General features: G+C 52.6%; 1 protein-coding gene across 2 annotated transcripts in view; it reads right to left on the reverse strand.

The window, feature by feature from the left end:
- Positions 1-17,260, reverse strand: part of Aspscr1 (ASPSCR1 tether for SLC2A4, UBX domain containing) — a 40,173-nt gene extending 22,913 nt beyond the window's left edge. The window contains exons 1-7 of one of the 2 annotated variants that reach the window (XM_075989793.1): positions 17,088-17,260; positions 16,098-16,153; positions 12,870-12,984; positions 11,702-11,802; positions 3,423-3,480; positions 1,788-1,861; positions 1,065-1,491 (exon numbers count right to left, since the gene is read on the reverse strand). In XM_075989793.1, the coding sequence (XP_075845908.1) occupies positions 1,065-1,491; positions 1,788-1,861; positions 3,423-3,480; positions 11,702-11,802; positions 12,870-12,984; positions 16,098-16,153; positions 17,088-17,189 (933 nt within the window). In that variant the 5' untranslated portion in view covers positions 17,190-17,260. The remainder of the gene's footprint in view (positions 1-1,064; positions 1,492-1,787; positions 1,862-3,422; positions 3,481-11,701; positions 11,803-12,869; positions 12,985-16,097; positions 16,154-17,087) is intronic. The other variant, XM_075989794.1, reaches the window with a different exon arrangement.
- Between the last annotated feature and the right edge of the window lie 210 nt (positions 17,261-17,470).

The raw sequence follows: 17,470 nt of genomic DNA on the forward strand, positions 1-17,470 counted from the left end.
GATGGGAACACTCACGGCACTCCACTTTCCAAGAAGTCAGTGGGAGCTTCTGTCTAAGCTACAGAGTTTTAAATAGGAGCCAAAGAGAAAACTACACCAGCTTTGAGAGCAGGAACACAATGTCCTCCTGCTGGACAGGGCCATCAGCCAATGCGGGAAAGACAGAGGGACTGGACACTGACATGACATGGACCTTCACACCCACATATGGTGCAAAGGTGGTCTCTGGTATGAGCGCCACCACAGGCTGGGAAAGGTGCTCACAAGGCCATTCTTCCAGTCTTTGAGTGGTAGCAGGAATAATTCACCACCAGCATGGTCTGATAAAGAGAATCATGAACAAATGGGGTAAAGGTGACAGCAACACCTGCAGCTCAAAGATGGACACAGAATTAAGATAAAGAGCTCCGCCGGGCATGGTGGTGCACCTTCCATTCCCTCTGTTCAAGTCCAGCCTGGACTACACAGAAAGACCCTGTCTCAAAAAAAAAACAAAAACAGGAAAAAACGATAAAGAACTGTGTGCTGCAATGGGAACCCAGCACAGCAGTGAGCTCGTCCTCAAGAAAGCCCACCAGATAGGAAGCAGCACCGCACGAATCGAGTCGTTCTGGACCAGGGACCATGGGGCGGGCCATTTCCCGCTCTCTCCTCCCCACGGAAGTGTAAACTTTCCATGAGGTTATGGACATCCCAATCCATACACTTTCTCCGCCTTTCTTACACAATCCACTCCTACCTAACACAGCCACCATCTATGCCTCAAACCTGCTGCCCAGCAACAGGAAGATGCCAAGCCTGGGACAACCAACACTCAGTGCCACTTTCGCCTTCTCCAAGCCTCTCAACCAGGCAGAAGGTGGGTTGCCGCTGTTCTCAGTCAGCCTTCCGAACTTTCTGGGTGGCACAAGCATGCTGGTGCTGATATGGGCAGGTTCACTGCTCCACACTCGTAAATGGGAAGCCCAGACACAATAGCCCTGTTCCCAGGAGATGCCTGCAAACCTATGGCCAGCATTCAGTTTTGGTCGGGAGAAAGCTCTGGGGCTCAGTCTACTTCTTACCGGTTCAGGCTCCTGCTGGGGCTCCTCACCAGGCTTTGACTTCTTGGGCTTGGAAGGGCCCCCAGGGCCAGAGAAAGACTTGGGTGACTTGGCAGATGATGTCAGAGATCGAAGGGACCCAGAAGGGCCCCCCAGCCGCTGACCCCCACCAGAGAAGGGAACAAATGGGGCGGATGCAGACTCCTTTGTGCTTTGCTTTGCCCGAGCATCTGCTGGCTTTGGGCCACTCTCAAGGCTGCTCCCTGAGGTGCCTACATCACCCTGATGGTTCAGGTCTCCCCTGCTGAACTCCCCAGAGTTCAAAGGAAGCAAGGGGCTGCTAGATGCCTGGTCAGCTGACATGGAGGAGGTTGGACTTCCTGGGGGCTTGCTCCTGACTGCAACGGGCTCCTGTTTGCCCGTGGTGTCACACTGCTTTATGACAAACCTGGGAGAAGCAAAAAAGTGAGTCTAACACCATAGAGTGGTCCTTCCCTCCTTCAGGGTCCCTTCTGAAATCCACTTCTCTCTCCAGAGGAGAAAAGAGAAAAAGGCTGGGAGGAGTGGTCCCTGCAGGCAGCTGTGGACACCGAGCACCAAGAGGGTAGCACCACCCACACTCCTAACCCCAGTTCCCATATCTCCCCATCCAGGACCTCCACCTCCGCCTCTGAAGGGCTGGGATTACAGGCACGGGCCACACCTAGCTCCCTTCCCCACGCCTAGAGACTCCGATGCCCCTACCTGATGGTGGCACTGCCACCCGTGAGGCCCAGGGACTGCAGCGTCGTGCTCTGCAGGGCAGCTCTACCGGTCACCTGCAGGAAAAAAAGGACACACAGGCCCCCGGCTGGATCCTTCCTTACTGAGCCCTGGTTGGTCAAATCCCCCAGGGAAATCACCAAGGTCTGTGTGCAGCTGGTCTGAAGCTGGTGAGGACCCGCTGACCGTCTGTCTCCTCGGCTGTGCACTGAGCCCACTGTGTCTAGAGAAAGCAGACTAACTGAGGATGTCCAGCAACCCAGAATCCCGTGCTCAGGGACAGGAGACTCAAGACTCACAGATGACTCCTTGGCCAGCATCTTGGGGATGAGGGCAGACTGCAGGCCCCATCCTCCCAACGACTCCCTGAGCTCCAGTTTCCACAGCCGCCACTGGCCAGCATTTCCACTGGGCCCCCAGTACCTTTGTGAATTCTTAACCTGTCATAGCCCCAGGCCACCAAACTCCAGTGGGCATCGTGACCCTTGACAACAATGGCCAAGAGGCAGCAGGCAACCTGACCCTGGGGGCTCCAGACATACAGGTCCCTTGCATCAGGTCCTTCTCAGTACCACACAGGTGTCTACCAGGCCACAAAGAGAGTCCACCCTGTCTGGTAGACCGAAGGCAAGGTGGTGGCACCCATTCTTCAAAACTCTTTGAGCTGTAGGAGCCCCAAATCAGAAAGCAGGGCCTGACCGGGATGATAGAGCCCTGTCGGCACACCACCTGACTGTGACAATGGCTCCACCATCGCCAGCCTCAGCTACTTCAGAAACACTGCCCAGTCTGTCTAGGTCCTCCCCTCTCCCAAGTCACTTCTGACAACTTGGTTCAGGGCAGAGGGCTCAGGCAAGACTGGCCACACCCACTGAACCAATGCTGGCCCTCTGAGGAGCTGTCCACAAGGGCAGACAGCCATGCATAGCATGAGACCCAGAGTATGTGGCCAGGCAGGATGATCAGGCTGGGATCCCTGGGGCCCCGTGGTCCATCTCTTCACAGGAAGAGTGTGGTCAGAGCAGCCTCCTGCACCCTTCACAGTTCCCCATGCCCCACATGGCCTTGGGGTGAGGAATCTCAAATGGGGATAACAGAGAAAGTCCTGTCCCACCCCAGGGCCTTCCTGAGGACCCGCAGAAACTGCATGCCTTTGCCTAAGCCAGGACAAGGCACTGGGCCAGGAAGAAACAAAAAGCCCCTGTGAGGTCAGGGGACCTGGGCTAGGAGGGTCCTCACGGTGGCGGGCGGGGCTGGCGGGCCGGCCCAGCCTCACTGCCAGCTTTGCCTGCGCCATGCTGCACTCGGTTTTGAGAAAGATCAAAACATTGAGCAAAGCAAATATTTACTAAAATGAAACCACTTTTGTGACTCTCCGGCTTTGAGAGAAGCTGAAAAAACAAACAGGGCACTGAGGGAGGTTTCAGGAGCAGCCCAGGCGGCCGCGGTCGGCTTCCAGTGGAGCCGGCTGTTCCGCTTTTTTCCCCAGAACACATCATGCTTTCAGGAGCTGTTGCTCCCGCCACTGCTTTGAAGACTCAAGTCAGTGAGGTTTCCAGGTTGGAAAGTGGGCTGGGCTGCGGGAGTGCAGGAGAGCAATCGATGGCCAACACCTACCTCATCCCTCATGTACACACAGATGGGGGTCCTCTCCCCCAGCTGCTGCAGACGCTCCCTGTAGAAAGAATAAAGAAAACATCACGACTTCAGGGCCCCTAACCCAGCATCTTGGAAATTGTAGGGATCAAGGCTCAGGGCCTGAGACCTCTGGAAGCCAGCCCCAGCCTTTCTAACTCTCTCTTATATCCTCCCATAACCTCCGGAAGGAAGCCGCCAAGGGCTACACGGAGTCCCAAGAGCAGCCTCAGTCATCAGCACATGGCCAAAGATTCCTCCTAACCCCTCCAGCCAAAAGGCCACCACACGACATGAGCCTGAAGGAGAAAACCTCCAAGCAGTCCGGAGGGTCCTGAGTCTGGAGCTGACACCAAGAGCAGCTCAGGACACAGATCCATTCAGCAGACTATAAGCAGCCTAGATTCCCAAGGCTATACACACTGCCATGAACTAGTCCATGAGCCCAGACCCCAGAGGAACAGTAGGACTGAGGGAGGGGAGCAGTCTCCCAGAAGGGCTAGAGAGTTCTCGACACACAGGCAATTTGAAATAATGGCCAACAGCTTGGGACTTGACCCAGTGTCCCAAGGACTGGACTGCACTGGATTCCACCGTGTCCTCACTGGAAAGCACAAGGGTCCCATTGTGCCTGGACACAGAGAGTGGGAGCACTGCCCCTTTATGAAGCACAACCAGATGTCTACAGGGTTAGCTCCCAAGGTGACAGTCACACACAGCACTCAGCTCCACTGACAAGCTGAGGCCAAGGCAGAGAGCAGAAAAGGCTGGAGAGCACCCCAGACAGATGACAGACACAGCAGTCACTACCCCCACTCTCCATTCTCTACCATCTCTATCGACCTCAAACAATGCCCTGAGGGCCAAGCACTTGTCCCCTTTCTCTTTTCTCCACATATCGCCACTCTGAACATAGAACCCCAAGGAGCACCCAGAGAGCACTGGCTGGACCCAAGCACAGTAAGTCACACAAGCACATACACACACACCTTTTGCTGACACACAAAATAACTAGTCAGGTCCTGAGCATCTCCTCTGCCAGTGCCCATGACAAAGGAACAGGATTAGTTTCTTATCGAGAGAGGTCCCATCTCAGACCTTAGTAAAAACAAGCTTTCCAAAGGGACAGGGAGAAGCTGGGCCCGTGGGTAAGGGCCACACTGCAGCCAGGTCTCATGGCCATCATGGCCCAGACAATGAGCAGAGTCACGAGGAACCGAGCTGGTGGCCAGAAGTCAGGAAGCAAGGATTAGGTCAGTGTTGGCTTGGACAGGGCAGGGCAGGGAGAGGTAGAAGCCAGCATGTGAGGAGCCTAGATATAAGACACATATACAGGACGGATTCCTCGTTTGGAAACCGTGATCAACCCCAAGTGCTCAAAGGACCTTTGGGGCACACGTGTGCCAAACACAGCTCTTTTGGGTCAGGGCCACAGGTATGAACCTGGCACTGGTGAAAACAAAACAAAACAAAACAAAAAAAACCTAAAAAACAAAAACAAAACCCAAGCTTTAGCACAGGACTGAGTTTCAGACCCATAACCCACAGCAAGGACAGCAGACAAGCAGATGAGCATTTGAGCCCAAGCCCACTAGACCTCTGCAGCCTGTGTGTCACTTTGGTACCAGGTACTCAGCTCTGGGGTTGCCCTGCTATGTCCCCACTCCTGGAGAGTTGCCCTTCCTGACAAGGCCCAGCACTGTTGCTTCACCTGTCTCCAGAGGCCTTGCCGGGATAGCAAGACAACAACAGAGTCTGAGGAGACCACAAAGCCCTCCCTGCAGGCCAGGCTTCTGACCCAGAGGATGTGTATGGAGGTATCCCCTCCATACAAGGCCAAGCACAACTGTAGGGCCTTTCACACGAGTCACTGTGTCCCTGTACTGGGAATACCCTTCCTGGCCCAAGACGACAGGCTACAGAACAAAGATACAGACTGGGAAGGAAGACAAGAACACTAAGAGACTTTGCCTCCCAGATACCAGACACACAACACACTCCTGCAAGAAGGCCATTCTGCCTGGTCACCTGACCCTGAATACCCAAACTAGCAGCAAGGGGATAGTCAATGCAGTATCCCTCTGGGAGCCCTTACCTGGGTATTATAGGATAACAAACCACAGATGGGGAACAGAGCCCAACATCAAGTTATCAGACAGTGGCCAGCTTGGATGTGCAGCTTCTCCAGAGCAAGCAGCGGGCGGATCAGATTCCCTCGTGCAGTCTGAGAGGAGCAGTGTGTAAACATGCCATGTGGCCACAGGCCCAGGAAGGGGCAGCCAAAATAGCTTCCAGGCCTGCCACCCCTGCCTAGCAAGCAGAGCTGCCAGTCCTGGTGGTGGGACTGGAAGACATCCCCTCATACACTAGTGGGGACACCATCACGCCCCACAGACTTCACAGGTCTACCCTTTCCCCCCAGGCTAGACTGAGCCACAGGACATCAAGCTCCAGAGGAGAAATGTACCACGGGGGAGAGGGTGGCTAACGGCGTCTATGGAGCCTGCTCACCCACATGAGAGATGCCCCTAGGCACAAGGGAAAGTGTTAATGGTATCAAGCAAGGTCTCCAAGACCAGCAAGCCCCCCCTGGCAGGACAGAGATGCCACTGCTGATGGCTTCAGAAGCATGCCTCACCCACCACAAAGCTCATTGTCCCCTCAGGGGTGGAGAGTCTGGGTATTTGGGGCTCAGCTCCTAGTGAGAGCACTATATGTTGGGGACAAGCACCGTCTACAATGTGTGTATTCGTCATCTGTTCAGACCTCACTAACACAGGACGGTGTTAACATCAGTGCTGCCAAGGAAAGCCTGGCACTACCATGTCCCCAAATACAAGAACGACACACAGGTAGTATGGCTTCTGGTTTAGGTGCCCTCTGAGGGTGAAGTCAAGTCGTTAGAGCACGAGGTACCAGTGCCCAGTACCACGTGACAGTGGAGCCCCTTGGGCTCATATTCTGTCTAGAGGAACAAGGAGGCCAGACAACTGAGCCTACACAAGTCTAAGGAAGGAAGCTTTATGTCCTACCCAGATAGTTTAGCCAGGAGCTGAGCTGCTACCCACTGGTACCAAATCTACCCTGAATATGGCCACAGGGCTTGACCTCAGAGCCCCAGAAGTGCTGTGCTCACCCACAGTCTTCTCCACGTGTCATACCCTGTGGACCCCCAAATCACCCAGCTCTCCTGAGAATTGTAGCTAATCACTCAAGAGCTGGGGCGGGGGACAGAGAAAGGGCTTGGGCTACATAGGACAGGTGCGGAGAAGAGGACCCAGTGAGGGCGAGTCCCCTCTGCACTGAGTTCACGACACTTACTAAACAAACAAACAAATCACCACCCTGTTCCCAAGCAGACTTCAGAGAGCAGCCTGGGGGCGCAGACAGGCAGAGTCTGAACCTGCCCGAGTCCTGGGGTGTTCCAAAGCACACCCTTCAGTTCATGTCCTCCCAGCCCCTCACACCCCCTCTCATCTGTCTTACTCAACACTTCCTGGTGGCCACTTGCCTGATGTGGCCTGCTGGACTGACCCTACTGACTACACACCCATGCGGGCTCAGTGGATAGCCGCAGGACCTCCGGACTTGTGGTAAATTCTGACTCACAGCAGGAGGCCTGGGTCACGCTACAAAGAAAGCCCCACACATTCTTAGTCTCCACTCCTATAGCCTTTGGACACTCATGTTTCCATTTGTGTCTTGCCCAACCACTGGACGGTGCTCCAGCATACGACCCTAAAGCAAGCATGGGCACATCTGGGTGGCCAGTGATCACCAGACACCAGAGTCAGCGACCAGAGAAGTAGACAGCAGGCCTGGCTGGTGCTTGAGGCAGCAACTGGGGCTGGCCGGAACTCTAAGTAAGATTCTCAAATTTCAACAATTTCATTCCAGGTCTGTAAATACGGCTCAGCAGTTAAGAGCGCTGTTGCTCTAGCAGAGGCCCTGGATTGAGTTCCCAGCATCCATATGGTGGCTCACAAGTATCTGTTAACTCCAGTTCCAGGGGAGTTATGGATGATACCATCTATAACATCCAGTTATGTGTATGTATACCAAGCATACATATATACACACATACATATATACACATACATGCAGACAAAAACATGAAAAACAGAAATAAGCAAATCTTCAAGTCAGGCATGACAGTGTATGCCTTTAATCCCAGCACTCAGGAGGCAGAGGCAGGAGAAGGCAGGCAGATTCCTCAGTTTAAGGCTAGCCTGGTCTAGAGTGAGTTCCAGGATGGCCAGGGTTACACAGAGAAATCCCGTCTCAAAAAAAAAAAAAAAAAACAACAAATAAATAAATAAATCCTCAAAAGCCTCTAATCATAAATAACCTAATTTTCAACTTATTACATGTTCAAAGGATAACATTCTTTGTTGTTGTTGTTGTTTTTCAACACAGGGTTTCACTATGCTGTGTAGACCTGGCTGTCCTGGATCTCACTCTGAATTCACAGAGCTCCACCTCTGCCTCTGCCTCCCAAGTGCATACACCACCACCACCCACCTTTAAAGGGTAATATTTTAGATGTACTTAAACTTATCAATCAAGTTAATTACATTTCTTTTTACTTTTTCATTAATATAGTTTCTATAGATCTGGGTTATGTCCATGACCAGCACATGTGGCCTACAAGGCATCCCCAGTGGTCTGCGTGGGGGTGGCTCAGACCAGAAAGAACCACTTTCCAAAGCTATGCTACTTCCAGTCCAGAAAGCCACCCAGTGCCCCCCAAACAAATATACACAAAGCATGCTTTATATTCAATATGACAACCTCAGTGCCCATTCAAGGAAGCATCAAGGAGGTGGAGACCTAGAGCCTTGGACTCCCCACTTGGAACTTGCTTTGCATCATATGCACTGATGAACCTGTCCCTGCTACACAGTCCCTGCCCTCACTGTGACACTGAAATGCACCTACCATGGGGCATGAGCGGGCAGCAGCTCAGGTCTCAAAGTTCAGAACTGGAATTCATGGGTGTCTTACCTCTTGGTCCAGTGATTCTATCTCTGAGTTTATCCTGAGGGAGGAAGCAGGATGGCAGGGAGCTGAGTGGTCCACTCTAGCTCTGCCTGTGCAGGCCACGGCCACTCAACAGAGACAGCATGCAGGAAGGGACACTGAGGATCTTCAGCAAAGTATTTACGGCAATCACAAACAAACAAGAAAGACGTGAGGAACAGACGACAGCATGCAAACATTCAGTAGTCTGAGGCAAGAAGACTCTGCATCCAAGGCCAGCCTAGGCTACAGAGTAAGTTCAAGGGCAGCCTGGGCAAACAAGTGAAACCCTGTCTCAAAAAGTAAAAGGAGTGGGCAGTGAGATGGCTTAGACAGGAAAATGCTTGCCACATAAAATGAATATCTAAGTCCAGATGCCACATGAAAAAGCTGGGCCTAGGGGTAAAACCTGTAATACCAATACCAGGAGGCAGACACAGGAAGGTCCCTGGGGCTTACTGGCCAGCCAATCCACCTGAATTGGCAAGTGTACATACACACGCTGAGTAAAAAATGAAGAGTGGGCTAAGGATATAATTAGTGGTAGAACACAGGCCTAGCATGCACAAAGCCCTAGGTTCAATCCATAATATCATGAGAAAGCCGGGCATAAATCACTCCCTATCCAATACTCCATGTTTAAAAAGTATCTGTAATATCCATGGGCAGAAATGCTAACTGTCATGGGTCCAGAGGCATTGACCTCGGGGCTGCACAGTCTCCTGAATCACACTACTATCTGTGTCTCCAACTGCACTCATGGCAAGAGTGAACACAGAGACACCAGTATGTTCTCCCACCTCTTCCAGTTCCATCAGCCCCTCACCAACAGGCAACCTAAAATACTCTGGGCCATTTCATCTTCATTCTCCTGTGATGACAGACACGCATTAAAGGAGAAGCAGCCCTCCACTTTTGGTGTCTTGATCCTGCAATGAGCCTAGGGGGACACCTAAGAACAGCACCTTGGCTCTAAAGCATTTTCTCTGGACCTTGCATCTTTCCTACAGCTATTTTGTTTATCTGTACCCACCCCATGCTCCTTTGAGGAAAACTGCCCCAGGACCCCAGCAGGAAGTCTGTAGTCTCCATTCTTGGAGACCAGCAGTTTCTTTCAGAGATATGCAGAGTAAACCTGGGCCCTTTCACATCCAGGGCTGTCTGTTCTACCCTCACTCTTCTGTGCCCCCCCGGGAAGGGAACAGGATCATTTCCATGCCCAGGCTGCATTTCACGGCATCCCTTGATAAGGGTCCTTGGCCTACTGTGGGTCTACACAAGCCTCTCCGTCAGGGACCCTGGTCTTCAGTTCTGCAAAGTGCTCTGTTGCAGCCAGGCTCAGTCTGGAGCCTCTATCCTCTGGACTGCACAGAAGACCGGCAACCCAACTGACCCTGATGCTCTGCCCTCTGCCCTCCATTGAAATGGAGCTTCTTTCCCCGAAGAACTGAGCTTCAAGCCGCCCGGTCCGAACATTAGCCCAGGTCTGCAATAGCCCCATTCTCCCGTGCTGTCAGTCTATACCCACAGCCACCAGGGGAGGAGCCCACAGAGCCGCAGCAGGACTCCAGTCAGGTGACCTGCCTAACTGCCAGTCATCCGGCCAGCCTGCCTTCCTGTCTTCGTCCCCTGTTTTAGGAGACAAAGTCATGCTATATAGCCCAAGCTGGTCAGTAACTCACTGTGTAACCCAGGATGGCCTCAAACTCACAAGCCTCCTGCCTCAGTGTCCTGAATTATGGACAGAAGCCATGCCTAGCATTAGAATGTGCTTTGTGTATGTGTGCCCTCATGCACATACATGTTACCAGGTATAAAACTCAGGGTCTTATGCACACGTGGTAAATGCTCCCCACTGAACTAAATCCACAGCCTGAGTGACCCTTTTTAGCCAGCTGTGTCTGCGATCTCACCAGCACTCTAAGGACATGACAAGTCCTGGAGTTCCTGTCCCACACAGCCACCAACTCTCCCGGCTATCACATGACCTCATATTTACATAGTTGCTCACATATAACTTCAATTCAATTATTCCTTAAAAAATTAACTTATTCCTATCTTATGTGCATTGGTGTTTGCCCAAATGTATGTCTGTGTGAGGGCGTCGGGTCCCCTGGAACTGGAGTTACAGACAGTCATGAGCTACCGTCAGGTATCGGGAACTGAACTCAGGTCCTCTGGAAGAGTAGCCAGTGCTCTTAATCAGTGAATCATCTCTCCAGCCCCCTTAATTCATGCTTAAATCCACTTCAGACCTGGCTTCAACTCCCATGGCCACTGGGGCTGCTGACACCAGTGTCTTAGAGAAGGGAACCTGTAGACCTCGTACCACACTCACTGGAACAACTCGGCATTTCCTGTCCACCGCAGTCAGGTGCTGCTATAGCCAGGCACACTTCACCTGTGGGGCCACCGTGGGCATCAGACCCAGAGTCGCGCTCCCACACACACAGAGCACTGTGCCAGGCCACCAGACACATTAGCCTCCTTTGTCCACACACAGCCATGGCTCAAATGAGGGCACAGACCCAGGAAGGGCAGTGACTCACCTACAGTCATACAGCAAATACTACTCCTTCTAGCATGCTTGTCAGACTTGTGGCGGTGTGTGTGTGTGTGTGTGTGTGTGTGTGTGTGTGTGTGTACGCGCGCGCATGCGCACACCTTTATTCCCACTACTCGGGAGGCAGAGGGAAGCCAATCTCTGAGTTCAAGGCCAGCCTGGTCTACAGAGCAAGTTCCAGGACAGTCAGAGCTACACAGAGAAACCCTGTCTTGAAGAAAAAAAAAAGCAACAATAACAAAAACAGACAGACTCCTGTCCCACAGAGCACACTTAAACACTATTTACACACTTCAGAATAGCGTTTGCACTATTAACAACAAGAACTACAGATGCATATCAGAACTCTTTGTATAAAGCAATGTCACAGCAACAAGCTCATTCTAACCAAGGATCCTCAAAACACAGATCTTACACAGGCATTGGGAGACATTTCATTTCCCTTTGCAGTTCATCAGTCCTTGGGATCTTTTGAGTCCCGACAAAGATGGAGGAACACCTTTGCTCTCTTTGGAGGATAAAAGGCCAGCGGGCCTGGAAGCTGAGCTGCCAAGACCTTCAACCGAGCACCTCCATTCAGTCAGGACTGCAAAAGCCAGAGCCAGAAGCACAGTGTGGGTTTCAGACCTCTGCCAGGAGGGGGCAGGAAAGAGCCTGGGATCTGCCTGCCAGAGCTCACCTGGTCTGTACAAAATGGCTGAGGAGCTCCCAGAGTGTCTGGCGGGAACAAAAAGTGTCCTGCAACCTGGAGCCATCATCCAGCTGTAATGCAATTCGAACCTGGAGAGGTGAGAGATTAGCCCCGAATTAGGAAGAAACACACTATCCCAGCAGACCCAGATTCCCAGAGCCAGGCCCTCCCCACCTCCTGGACACAAATACCGAGGAGGGGTGTGATGCCTGAGGGGGCTTCCCAGGAGGGCTATATCACCAAGGAAATGGCTGCACATCAGTGAGCCATCACGGAAATGCCCCCTTTACCACTACCCCCAGCCACAGACAGCACCGGTGCAGCCTCTCTGGGAGACCAAAGATGAGCTGCTTCCCGACCCAGCCCCAGCATCCTGTGAGATGTCCCCAACTTCAGGGCAGACTATTGCACACACAGCACAGAGGACTGACACCTGGCGTTTTCTAAGTTTCTGCTTATTACTGAGCACACCACTTTTGTATGTCTCATAGCAACCGTACCTTCAACGAGGAACACATGAGCTACAACCCCCTCCAGCAGTCCTCAACCTTCCTAATGCTGCAGCTCATCAACACAGTTCCTCACGTGACCCACAACCATAAAACTATTCCATTGTTACTTCATAACCACAAATTTGCCAGTTATGAATCATAATGTAAATATATAATATGCAGGACATCTAGTATATGACCCCTGTGAAAGGGTCACCTGATTCCCCAAGGGGTTGCAACTGCTCTAGATCATGTCAGCAGGTGGGCAAAGCTGCAGCTGAGGCCCAGCAAGAGCTCTAAAGAGGCTGAGTGAGAAGCAAGTGTCTGTCAGCCACGTCCGTAGGGCAACTCAGGATCTCTGATCAGAAACACCCAGCTGGTACAGTGTTACCAACAAACCCCAACAAAACCAAAACACAAAAACCACCTGCATAAAGGAGAAATTTTTCACTCCCAGTCCTGAGTTATTCAAGCAGAAAATGTAACTTTGGCTTAACTGACGGAGAATGGACCTCAGGACTTGTCTCGACCTCCAGTCCTTCTCAGACCCGTAGGCAAAGCTTCGGCACCGCTCCCATTCAGCCCACGGCGGTGCCATCCCCTGCTCCACAAGGCCGGCAGAGACAGAGGGGCAGTGCCATTGGGCTTCACAGCTGGACACCTACCATGTTCTCAGGCCCCTCGCGGCTCCGGGACACAGGCACCATCTCCAGCTTGGCATTGTTAGGCAGGTTGGCAAATCTCCACTGGAGAGAGAGGTCGAGCACAGTCCTCTGAAACCTGCACAACAAACACAAGCACAGACATCCCTGAGGACGCAGCCCCTGCCGACTGCTCCCTCAGCTCCCAGAGCTTTAGAGAGGCACAGGACTGGCAGGGATACAGAGGGGAATACAACAGGATGAGCCTATCCACAGGTGAGGGTGGTACCTAGAGATACTGCAGCAGATGCTGGCCTGAGAGCTGACCCTCAGGAATGTCTAATATGCCTAATATGCATGAGGCCCTGGGTTCAATCACCAGCACTGTACAACCCTGGTATGGTAGGATTGCATGCCTGTAACCCCAGTACTAAGACACAGAAGGATCAAATCATCTTGAGTATGTAGAGAATTGGAGGCCAGCCTGGACTTTTGGAAACCTTGACCCGTAAAAATCCCTATGTGATGGGTGACAGCCAGTGGTAACGGAAGAGAACTGACTTCAGCAAGCGTCCTGACCTCCACAGGCACGCTGGGCATGCATGGACCATACACAATTATGTATAAAATAAGAAGAAAAAAGAAAGTTGTCTCAAGCAAGACCAATAAAATTCCACCTAAGAATCCTGTCGTTCCAGTTGCCAATGTTGCTCTGGCTCAGGAAATATATCCCAGTCCATCACTCTGCCTGCTGCTACCCAGAGGAAGGAAATATATCCCAGTCCATCACTCCGCCTGCTGCTACCCAGAGGAAGGAAATATATCCCAGTCCATCACTCTGCCTGCTGCTACCCAGAGGAAGGAAATATATCCCAGTCCATCACTCCGCCTGCTGCTACCCAGAGAAGCACGAAACAAGCACAGGAGGGTGACGGCCCAGTCCGATGTCCTTACAGAAATTCATAGTGAAACCAGGCAAGATACAAAGTCACATTAGCCATCGCCTCTCCGCCTTACACCATGAGGGGTTAGTGTGCAGGGAGGCTCCAAGGGCTTGTAGGGGCTTCAAACGTATGGCTTCTCAGAAGCACCCAAGGACCAACAGATCTAGAAGCATCAGTGGAGACTCAGACATTATCTTGGAAGCAGCCTCCAAGATGTTTGCCCTTTCCAGAGAGCTCAGCTCAAAACTGGAGAGTCAATGACAGTTCAGGACACACAAAGGCGACTCTTGGATCTGGTACATGGCTCCTGGCAACGCAGTATGAGTCACCAGGAGGCTATTACCTGCCCCTTGGATGAGAAGAGCAGGCAAGAAGGGAGACAAGCTTGGTCAATGCCATCCCTGGGGAAAGAGCCGCAGCCTACCCAGCTGCCTTCCTAACCTTGTTCCTTCTCATCCCAAGACTCTCCGGGAATGAGAACAACTACCCAGCCTACAGCTCCCACACCGCACAGAGTGGAACAGCCTTGCCTAGAGGACGTGCATGGGCCACCTGAGGACTACAGGACAACAGGGCTCAGACTCTGACTCTGTTTTAATGAACATTTAGGAGGAAACCACAGAACTAGATAGATACATCTGTGTGGAATTTGAATATATCATTTATCGCCAACCACTTTTGAATACAGAAAGTGACTAGCCCCACATTATAAACTCAAGACACTGTTGGGAATAGCAGTTTTGGCGACTGTGACCTATTTATAAAGTCCAAGGGTGTTTGGAAGAACTGAGAATGAGCCAGGTGTGGGGGCAACACCTTTAATCCCAATACTCAGGAGGTAAAAGCAGGAGGATCTCTGTGAGCTCAAAGCCAGACTGAGCTACACAATGAATTCCAGCTCAGCCAGAGGCGGTGAGACCCTGTCTCGCAAAAGAAAAAGAAACCAGAGAGACAAAAGCAGAACTGAGAAGGAGACACTGTTGACCCCGGTCCTCAGCACAGCTCAAAACTGCAAGCTGCCATGGGCCTGCGAGCTGACAGCGACGGGCAGAGAGAAGGCCCCTCACTATGTTCACTGCCGGGCACCAGTCAGGGCAGCGGCAGCACTTCTTAAACAAATTACAGCCAGTGAATGGAAAGGAGAGGCCGGGACAAAGTGTTGTAGAGGAACTGACTCAAATTATAATCATTACTCCAACCAGACACCATGGACCATGGGCAGGTTAAGGGAACAGCGCTGGCACAAGGCTTTGTGGCAGGGTATCCTGACCACTCAGAGCACATGCTCCGTGATTGTGAGATGACCAGAATGGGAGCTGGAGCCTGGAACCGCCTGATGCAGATACCTTTTTAAAGAAACGTCTTCCTAGAAAGCTCAGAATGCAGTGTGGAAAAGGTCAGGAGAATGGGCTCTTGTGTTCAAACAACAACAAGGCTGTGAAAACAGGTCTCTCTCTCCAAGGGGAAATACCATGCACGAAATGCGCCCTCCTGAGTCCTCAGCCCTGAGGGCCTGTTGGAGGGCCTGCCCCTTTCTTTGTGTCAGTGCCCCCCCCATCCCTGCGGAGAATCAGATGGGAAGAACAACAGTGGGGGAGGATGACAATCCCTTCACAGGTTTCTACCCATTTCTGTACGACCAGGTCTTTGCACTAAGACCCCCACCAGGAACTTACATACTCAAATGAACTAAAATCCTACACTGTAGGGTTAGAAGTGCTCCCCAAAAGATACATCATTGTCCCTACCCCTAAAAACCTGTGGGCATGACCTTATTTGGTACAAATATAGATTTTTTAAAAAAAAAAATATTTATTATGTATACAATGCTCTGCCTGCACATCAGACTAGGACATCAAATCTCATTACAGATGGTTGTGAGCCACCATGTGGTTGCTGGCAATTGAACTCAGGTTCTCTGGAAGAGCAGTCAGTGCTCTTAGCCTCTGAGCCACCTCTCCAGCCCCGGTACAGGTATTTCTTGATGTTAAGTTAAGGAAGGAAATCACACTCAGTGACTTGTATCCTCACAGCAGAGCAAGAGATGGCAGAAACTGTAATGACGCAATCACAAGCCAAAGAACACCTGGACAGCCAGAAGCTGAAAGGAATAAGAACACCTCTCCCTTAGAACATTTAGAGTATAGTCATACTGACACTTAGATTCTGGACTTTGCCTTCTGAACTGGATAAGAATAAACTTCTTTTAAACTACCCAAGGGGGCTTTTCCAAAGCAGAGACAGTTTGTGTGTTGAGAAAAGGACCAGATGGATTGAGAAGCCCACAGCTGAGCCTGAGTAAACTCACTTCAGATCGTATTCACTGGGGTTGAAGTCCTGCCGTCGGCACGTGTCCTCCAGTACCTAGGGGACGAATGGACAGTAAAACCTATGTGGACCAGAGAACTCATACGGCAGGTACACAGGCCAGCCCACCAAACATCCCACTCAACAAGGCTTAGCAAACCGTACCTAAAAATTCTGTCAGGTTTCCCCTTCCTACTGGGGACTCCTTCCTGACTTACTCCCCAAAGTGTGGCACAGCCTGTCCATCCCTGATCCCACGTTCTGGGTTCTGGGTGGCGACTAACAGCCTTACAGGGACTACTTTGTATCTCTTGTCTCACTCTGGGGTCTGGCAGCCTCTGTGCAAATGCTGCATGACCCGAATCTTCTCTGCATGAGCCCAGCTCCAAATGGGTCCTGCCAGAGGGTTGTGGGGCTGTATTCGGTACTATAGAGCCTCATTTTTGAACTGTGTTCCCCACTCTGTGGGCTCCTGACACAGATCTGAATAGTATGCTCTTTTGCAACCTAAAAACAGAGGTTCAAGAAACAGGTGTGTGATTCATAGGGGGTCACAAGCAGCGACAGTCAAAAGCAGTGAATGACTTAGCAAAATTCATTTCCGGGCCCAGGGACGAGGCTGATTCAGGGTTCAGAGGGACGCCCCTGAGCGGAGCAGGCAGGGACGCCCCTCTTCCCGGTGACCGAGGAGGCTGAATTCGGACAAGCGCCGGGTCTCCAGCAGTACGGCCTGGGGGTAAGGTCCCCAGCAGCCCCGGGGATCAAGAAAGGCGCCTCCGAGCATCCCGCCCCGCCCCCGGGACCCAGACACAGAATGGGGCGGGCAGCCGCGCGAAAGGCACCGATTGGCTGCTTCAAGCACCGCCCACCAGGGTCCGGCCCCGCCCCGCAGCCCCGGGAGCAACCGCAGGGGCGGGCCCGGGTGCGGCCACCTCGGGCCCTCCGCCCGTCCACCCGTCCGCCCGTTCCCCACCCGAACCGGCGGCCGCACCTGCAGCAGTACGGTGCTCGGCGTCACCTTCACCGTGTGGCGCCGCCCGTTTGGAGCCAGCACCGACACCGCGGAGCCCCCGCCACCCGCCGGGGCCGCCATCTTCCGCTCACGTGACAGCGGCCGGCTCGCCGCAAACTACTTTATCCGCAACAGCCGGGACGCACGGCCACGCGGCCTCGGGGGCGGGGCCGACTGGAGCCCCGCCCCAGACCCCGCCCCGGCGCCCTGGTCAGGTCCCTGGCTCTGCCTGCCTCCCTGCGGAGCAGGCGGGCGCACTGGTCCCTATGGCGTCGCCTAAAGGGCTCTTTGGTGTGGGAGGCGCACACTGCGGCCAGGGGCACTGTCCCTTCATCCCGCGCCCATGGTCCCAGGATCCGTCA

This window comes from Microtus pennsylvanicus, chromosome 11 (genome assembly GCF_037038515.1).
Source record: "Microtus pennsylvanicus isolate mMicPen1 chromosome 11, mMicPen1.hap1, whole genome shotgun sequence".
NCBI lineage: Eukaryota > Metazoa > Chordata > Mammalia > Rodentia > Cricetidae > Microtus > Microtus pennsylvanicus.